The 9,031-nt window shown below is 43.1% G+C and overlaps 1 protein-coding gene across 1 annotated transcript; it reads right to left on the bottom strand.

The window, feature by feature from the left end:
* Positions 1-3,971: 3,971 nt before the first annotated feature.
* Positions 3,972-5,900, bottom strand: KDM4F (lysine demethylase 4F). The gene has a single exon (XM_002822379.1). The coding sequence runs from the start codon at positions 5,898-5,900 to the stop codon at positions 3,972-3,974; it is 1,929 nt and encodes a 642-aa protein (XP_002822425.1).
* Between the last annotated feature and the right edge of the window lie 3,131 nt (positions 5,901-9,031).

Raw genomic sequence — 9,031 nt, 5'->3', positions numbered from 1 at the left:
AAATTACTCTATGCCATTCTTCTTTTGCTGTATGTCTCTTGTTTAATTTATTTTAAACTAAGAAGAACCAGAGGTATCACAACAGCTGTCAACAGCACCTGAAGAGAGGAAGTATTTTCTATCATCTGGTTTGTCATTTCTACCTTATTGTTAATGTTGTCTAAGTTTTTCATATCCTTAGGTTTCTCTCTTTTTTCTGGCTTGGATGAATAAGGTGGCTATATTAGTTCATTCTCACTTTGCTATAAAGAATATACCCAGGTAGTTTATAAAGAAAAGAGGTTTAATTGGCTCACAGGTCTGCGGACTGTACAGGAAGCATAGCAGTGTCTGGTTTGGGGGAGGCCCCAGGAAACCTACAATCATGATGGAAGGCAAAGGGGAAGTAGGCACATCTTTCATGGTGGGAGCAGGAGGAAGAGAGAGAGGGGGGAGGTGCTACACACTTTTAAACAAGCAGATCTTGTGAGAACTCTATCACAAGAACAGCACTAGGGGGATTGTGCTAAACCATTCATGAGAAACCACCACTACGAGCCAATCACCTCCCACCAGAGCCCACCTGCAAAACTGAGGATTTCAATTCTACGTGAGATTTGAGTGGGGATACAGATCCAAACCATATCAATCCTCCCCTGGCCCCCTCCTAAATCTCATGCCCTTCTCACATTGCAACATATAATCGTGCCTTCTCAAATGTTCCCCAAAGTCTTAACTCATTTCAGCATTAACTGAAATGTCCAAAGTCCAAAGTCTCATCTGAGACAAGGCAAATCCCTTCTGACTATAAGCCTGTAAAATCAAAAACAAGTTAGTTACTTCCAAGATAGAGTGGGGGTACAGGCATTGGGTAAAGACTCCTGTTCCAAAAGGGAGAAATCGGCCAAAAGAAAGAAGCTAGAGACCCCAAGCAAGTCTGAAACCTAGCAGGGCAGACATTAAATCTTATACTTCCAAAATAGGCTCCTTTGACTCCATGTCTCATATCCAGAGCACAATAGTGCATGGTGTGTACTCCCAAGGACTTGCGTAGCTGTGCCCCTGTGTCTTTGCAGGGTTCAGCCCCTGCAGCTGCTCTCATGGGCTCGTGTTAAGTGCCTGCAGCTTTTCCAGAAGTAGGGTGGAAACTGCTGGTTGGTCTACCATTCAGGGATCTGGAGGAAAGTGATCCTTTTCTCACAACTCTGCTAGGCAGTACCGAGTGGGGACTCTGTGTGGGGATTCCAACCTCACATTTCTGCTCTGTACCGCTATAGTGGAGGTTCTCTGTGAGACCATTTCCCCTGCAGCAGACTGCTGCCTGCACATGCAGGCTTTTCCATACATCCTCTGAAATCTAAGCAGAAGCTCTCAACCCTCAATTCTAGCATTCTGTGCACCCTTGGACTTAACACCACGTGGAAGCCTCCAAGGTTTATGGCTTGCACACTCTGAAGCAATGGTCTGAGCTCTACCTGGGCCCCTGGAGCCACAGCTAGAGCTGGAGCAACTGGGATGCAGGCAGCAGTGTCCACAGGCTGTACAGGACAGCAGGGCTCTAAGCATGGGCCACAAAACCATTCTGTCCTCCTAGACCTCCAGGCTTATGATGGGAAGCATTGCCACGAAGGTCTCTGATATGCCTTCAAGATGTTTTGGTTAATATTTTGGCTATTAATACTTGCCTTCCTTTTAGTGATATAAATTTCTGCAGCCAGCTTGAATTCCTCCCCTAAAAATGTGCTTTTCTCTTCTGCTACATGGCCAGGCTGCAAATTTCTTAAACTTTTACATTTTGCTGCCCTTTTGTACTCTGCTTCACTGGAACTGGATATAAGTTCCACTTTTAGGTCATTTCTTTGTTGATGAATGTGAGCCTAGGCTGTTAGAAGCAGACAGGCCAGATCTTAAACTCTTTGCTGCTTAAAAATGGCTTCTGCCAGATACCCTAAATCATCACTCTCCAGTTCAAAGTTCCACAGGTCCTTAGAAAGGGGCACAGTGCAGCCAACCTCTTGGCTAACACATAACAGAAGTAAAATTTGCTCCAGTCTCAATAAATTCTTCTTCTCAATCTGAGACCTACTCACACTGGAATTCATTTTCCATATCACTATCATGATTTTGGTCACAACAATATAACAAGTGTCTAGGAAGTTCCAAACTTTCCCTCAACCTCCTATAGTCTTCTAGGCCCTCCACACTCTTCCAACCTCTGCTGATTACCCAATTCCAAAGCCACCTCTACATTTTCGGAAATCTTTGTAACAATTACCTATTCCTGGTACCAATTTGCTGTATTAGTTCGTTCTCTCATTGCTATAAGAAAAATACTTGAGACTGGGTAATTTATGTAGAACAGAGTTTTATTTGGGTGATGGTACTGAAGGCTATACAGAAAACATAGAAGCTTCTGCTTCTGGAGAGGCTTCAGGAAATTTACAATCATGGCAAAAGGTGAAGGAGAAGCAGGCACATCTTATATGTCTGGAGCAGAAAGAAGAAAGATGGTGGGGAGGTGCTACACACTTTATTTATTTATTTATTTATTTGTTTGTTTATTTATTTTGAGGTGGAGTCTCACTCTGTCGCCCAGGCTGGAGTGCAGTGGCATGATCTCGGCTCACTGCAACCTCCACCTTCCAGGTCCAAGCGATTCTCCCACCTCAGCATCCCAAGTAGCTGGGATTACAGGTGCCCACCGCCATGCCCAGCTAATTTTTGTATTTTTAGTAGAGATGGGTTTTCACCATGTTGGCCAAGCCAGTATAAAACTCCTGACCTCAGGAGATCCGCCCTCCTCAGCCTCCCAAAGTGCTGGGATTACAGACATGAGCCACCACCCCCAGCCATGCTACAGACTTTTAAGCAATGAGATCTTGTGAGAATTCTAATGGGAGAACAACACCAGGGTGATGGTGCAAAACAGTTCATGAGAAACTGCCCCCATGATCTAATCATCTCCCACCAGGCCCTAAATCCAACACTGGGGATTACAGTTCCACATGAGATTTAAACCATGTCAGTGACTTCAATGTGCCTGTGTTGAATGAGTCTCTTTCTGTTTTATATAAGTCATACTTTACCAAACTTACTTCAATATTCATGACTGCTGCAATTTCATTGTGAAATTTAGCCTTTTACATTGAAGAGAAGCCTTCTATGTACCTTTGGTCTTCACTCAGCTTAGACTGATATTAAGATCTGTGACTCTACTTTTATGTTTGTTCTTTCCTAGGTATACTTTTGCCATTCCTTTATCTCAATCACTTTTCTTCATCACTTTTTTCAACACATCTTTTATATAAGTCTAATATTAAAAAAATGTATTAAGGATTTTTTTTCTTTGCAGATACACACTAGAGATAGCAAATTTAATACACATCAATAACATTACAAAATATCCCTGGGGCCATGAATGGCTAGCAGATTCAGTTGGTCTACAGGTCTAGTTTTGTGCATGAACAGTGGATGGTGGCCTGGGGCGGAGTGCATGTTGCAGTTGAAGGATTGTGAGAAGCCCCAAAACTCACTGGGGCTGTAGCAATGTCCAGTGGAATCCAGGGCCAGAGAAACAGAGGACCAAATGGGAGGTAAAAATGAGAGATTCAGTGAGATTCTCAGCATCATCCAATGTGAGTCCAAATTACTGTGGGATATGGACACATAGCACTGTAAGGGAGGTATCCTGAGGGCACAAAAGCAACAAGTGCTGTCCATGGCATCTGGCCATGGTGAAGGCCACAGGCACAATGATTAGGAGAAGACAGAGAGTCCCTGAGAGATATTACAACATCCTACAGCAACCTTTGGGGTGGGGAGTTCAATGGCCTCTGGGAGCCCTGGTTGTCACAATTGGAGACAGCATCTGGGGGCCTTGGAAATTTGTCAGTTATTGGAGGTAAAGAATCTTCACTGTGGAGAGGCCCAGGCCAGAATTGTGCTGGGCAGCAATCTTCTCTGATTCCTGGGGTTGGGACAAGAAGTAGATATCACTTGACATTTGACACCGTATTCAATAGCCATGGGTCCAGAGGATTGACAATGCATTGGAGGAAAGCATCTCCAAATTCAGTGGCGTATCTCTTTCTGGCTTTAGCCCCAGCAGATGAGTCAGGGGCCCAGGAGATCCTGGAAAACTTATTTGGGACTGGAACCCTAGAGGCATAAGAATGCTCCATTGCTACAACCTTGGCCAGGTTCACCGGGGAGTTCCAGTCCCCACCAGTGTCCCTGGACAATGTAATCAAAGGCACAGTGACACTGAGAGGAGTCATAGGGACAACATCAGGAAGACTACTAGCAGTGCTGTCGAGGGATAGCAGGCAGGGGCCAGGGTGCATGGGTTCATCAGGATCCAGTGGGGGCCCCAGGGGTTGAAGATCAGGGGCACAGCAGCAGCCAGAAGCCTTGGCAAAATGCAGAAGGCCACCGCTCAAAGGTGCGGGTTCGTCTGTCAAAGCTTCATCGGCGAACTGGAGCTGAGATTTGCCGCCTGGAGCTCTGCTCCCTGTCCCCACTGAGAGGCGCCTCTTAGATGCAGACTGAACAGTTGTCTCCTCAGTCCCCAGTTCTCGAGGACGACGACCGCGGCCTCGACCACGACCTCGACCACGACCTCGACCACGACCACAGCCACGAGAAGGACCCTGCCTTCCAGTGGAAGGGGGAAGAACCCAGGCTGACGTCTCCGGGGTTTGGATTGCAGATCCAGGCACAGCAACGGTACCACTGCCCTTTGGGTTGTAACAGAGCCCTGGGGGCACAGTCCGTGTGGGACAGCTGGTTATGTGGTTCTGGAGATGTCTCAGGCCCAGAGCAGCTCTCCTAAGTGCTATGTCCTCCCTCCAGGTGCTCACCTCTTGGCTTTCTGCAACCCTGGGCTCCATAAAATCCACAACAGTCAAGTCTTGCCTGTGTTTACAGAGCTCATAGCTCTCTGGTTGCAGGATGCGCTTGAAGGCGTCCATGGAAAAGGTCACTCTCGCCTCGCCACAGCTGCACTGTGAAGCCACTTTGCCATAATCAATCCATCGTGGAGTGGCAAAGTTGATGGCCTCTGCGCAGTTGAAGCCGTGATTGAAGCCAGCATGGTAGCCATAGGGAAAGGTCACCATGAACTCTCCAGCCTCCTGAGTCATGCGATTGAAGGGGATCCCATTCTTTTTGAGAACTGTAGGCGAGATGAGGGCCACCTTGTGCCGCAGGAAGCCCTCACAGCCCCGGAAACCGCCTGGGAAGAGCTCCGTGGCCAGGCGTTCCAGGCGCTGACCATGTTCTGGGGGCACCACGTACCAAGTTTTGGGCTCCCCAAAGTGCAGGTAGTTGATGCTGTAAAGGTCCATGTCCTCCGTGTGCCAAGCGAACGTGGTCTTCCACATGCCAAAGTACAGGTAGGGTGTGTTGACACCCTCAATGACAACACCACATTTCTGCTCCAACAGGTCCAGAATTGTTCCCAGGTGTTGTAGGTTCCATTGTTTAGTGCTTTCTTCAAATAAGGAGCCGCTAATATCAGCACCATAAATTGGTGGATTACCGGGGTGGCTCTTCCAGTATTGTTGCTCCAAATCTGCAAAATTCTGGTGCGGCGGAGTCTGATATTTTTTACTGTTTGCCAAGTGGCGATACTTCCCCACGGTCATGGCTTTCTTCTTTTTATGGTATTGAGTAAACACACCTCCCTGCCCAGAGGTCACCTGCTGGAGGGGAGTGGCTACTAAGATGTCTTCGATATCATCGTAAGTCTTTCTGGCTTTCCATTCCTTGGGTGGAATTACCTTGGCGAGCCCAGCTCGGTGTGCGCCTTGGGACTCCATGTAAGCAACATATTTGTTGAAATCTGTAAATTCTTCCATGGTTGGGTAAAAAGTCATGATGGTATAACTCGTGTTCTGGGGACTGGAGTGCACAGACTTCATGGCTGCACACAAGAAGCAGCTGACTCCCAAGTTCTTGGGTGTCCTCTAGATGCCTGAGAGTGCTAGGGAGGAATTTCTTTTCTCCCCTTTGTTTTTTCAAAATACTTTGGTTTATCTGTGAGGGAGTAATTCACACTTGAGATTTTGAACAAGTGAGATCTTTCAGAGGCTTTCTGACTTCCCAGGGGGAATCTGCTCTAGTCAGTATTTTTTTGTCCAAAGAAAATAGAATATGTCCCAGTGGGGCAGGCGCCCCAGCTGGAGTCCCAGCTCCACTGGCAGCTCTGTGAGTTTCCTCAGTTGGGGGTGTCACTGTGAGGCTTCTCTTGATTCTCAGGCTTGGATGCCCCAGTAGCTGGTAACTCCACTGTACCCGGGCGTCTCTTCTAGGAAATCAAATCAATAAACCTAAACAACAACACAAAATACAGAATATTTTAAAATACGTGTATAACCAGGCAAAAGAAATACTCAGCTAGTATTCAGCTAAACTAAAGGGTATGCTGTGTTAACATCAGGATATAAGGTCAAATAACAAAAGAGAAAAAGAGCAGCATCTAATCAAACTAAGAGTGAAAATGATCAAGTTTGCAAAGGAATGAATTAAGCAATCCACTCAAGAAACTGGATGCATTAATATCAAAGGCAACAATGAAAATAAAGACACAAGCAGAAACCATTGCAAAAGGAAACAGAACCTCCAATAGGAATGATGACAAAAAACTAAAATTTGACTTTTCAAAAAGATGGTGAGAAGTAAAAACCATAGGCATGAAGAGAAAAGAAAATACAAATGAAACAATTGAGATAACTTAGGGGGCATAGCTAAAAATCTTGCTGAGATGTTTTAAAAATTGTAACTGAATCTTATGAGCAACTTGAGTGAGAATAATTTTCTCAGTAGGACAAATATCAAAAACTGCTCCAACGGAGAAATAAAATGACCTAACTTCCACCAAAAACTCACAATTGCTGATGAAAATACTCCAGGACCCAGAGAGAAGGTTTCCTCTTGGTAGCTGAACTCCAAATGCAGCCCCAGGTTGCAAAGACCCTGGCTTTATAACTGGGCGGCATCCTAACCCAATCAGTGCCCAGCTAATGCAATCACTGGGCTGGGTCCAGATTAGGCATCCCACCCGTCTGTGCCCCTCCCTTTTGTTTTACATTTAAATCCTAGAACAATGCTAAGTGATTAAAAGTCAAGTTATGGGAACAGGGAATCTAAATAAATACTAAAAGAAACCGAGGGTAACAATATTAACATCCAGTGTATATATAAGATCCAAGAGGGACATTTTATAGTTAATGAAAAAAAATTCATAGGAAAATATTACAGGGATGAACTTTATGCACCTAACCACACAACAGTGACACACTGAAGCCAAGACTGAGAGTTGTTGTAAGGTCAAACAGTAAAATCTGCAATCGTGTTGGGATTTGTGTGTGTGTGTGTGTGTGTGTGTGTGTGTGTTTAACATTATCCTTTCAGAAACCAATAAGGCAGAGCAGAAAATTAATAATGTTTAGTAATATGTACAAACTTAAGAACTTTGAGGATAGAGATTGTAACAATTAAAAAGCAAATGTGAAATGCTTTTCAGTACATAGGTAACATTTATAATAGATAAATTTACCAATATAGGACTACAAAGTAAATATCAAATAAAAATTATATTAAATGAATATACTGGCCAAAATGAAATGAAATTGAAAGCCAACAATACAAAACCTGAATCCAACCATATTTATCTGAAAATTAATATGCACATTTCTAAAATCCTATTGATCTTCACGTTGAACTCAAGCAGTGAGTAAAAACACAATGGAACAAAATTCTTCAGAAGAAAATGAAAGATAGAAATAATGATAGAAAGATAAAAGGGAAAATGTATACTAAAATAAAGGTGATTAATAAAACTAAAATCTGACAGTTTTTTAAAGAAAAAATACATAAGTGGAAGTATTGATAAAGAACACTTTCTAGACCTGGGCAAGTAATATACAGAAAGAGCCCAAAGCATTTGTAGCCACGGAAAATAAAAACGCCGTAAATACACACAATAAAAAATGCGGTTACTTCCAGTGGGACAGAAGGAAAACGATTCCCAACGGCCAAATCTCCAACAAATTGAGCAAGAAAATATGTAAATTCAATTATAATCCAAAATGTGAAATAAATATCTATGAGTTCATACTGATATAAATTAAAGATTAAGTAAACAAATAGCTGAGAAGTGACAAAGCTCTCTTTCATAAGAATTCTAAACAAATTAAATTAATTAAAATATTGTCTATTTTGAAAATGTTATGACCCTATATAAATATAAATAGAGTTGTGTTTTATGTATTTTCATGTATTTTTTGTGTGACATTTCCCTCATCTATGTTCTTCTGTGCAGCTGTACTTTGTCTTGTTTCCTTGCTGTAATTTATTCAATGGTATAAATGTTTGTGTTTTTAATGGGTATTTAGTTCCTTTCTACTTTTGACCTCTTACAAAAAATGTTGCTCTGAAAATGCTTGGACATGAATAGCGCTTGGGGCTCACATGTACTCATGTCTATGAATGGATATCTTGGTCACAGAAGGCAGTCAGGCCTCCATATCCTCTGGGTTCAGCAGCAGTGGATTCAACTAACCGAGGATCAAATGCATTCACAAAAAGAAAGAAACGATGAAAAATAACGGTACAATAAAAACAACAAAAAATAGAGTAAATAACTACTTGCCTGGCATGCTAACCCAAGATTGAGCTTTCTAGAATTTAGTAAGATGGTTCTTACTTTTCTAGCTGCCCTTGTCTTGTCTCCTATTTGCTTTTCTCCAGTTTAAGATATAGGCAATAAAACACATAGATCATAGGTCTCCACTTTAGTGAGTTTTAAAAATTATATACACCCACGTAATCAACACATAAAAGATGTAGAACATTAGCACAGCCCCATAGGATTCTCTCAGGACAGAAGCTTTCCAGCCAATCCCGACTCCCCACCAGAGGCAACCACTTTCTAAGTTCTGTGATTACAGGGGAGTATGGCCTGATTTGGGAATGAGTAGGAATGGAATCATACAGTAAGTATTCACTTGGATTTTGCTACTTTTCCCATATGGGATGTTTGTGAGATTAT

This window comes from Pongo abelii, chromosome 9, assembly GCF_028885655.2.
Source record: "Pongo abelii isolate AG06213 chromosome 9, NHGRI_mPonAbe1-v2.0_pri, whole genome shotgun sequence".
Lineage (NCBI taxonomy): Eukaryota > Metazoa > Chordata > Mammalia > Primates > Hominidae > Pongo > Pongo abelii.
Note: the sequence above shows the minus strand (reverse complement) of the source record. Positions and strands in the feature narration are given on the sequence as shown.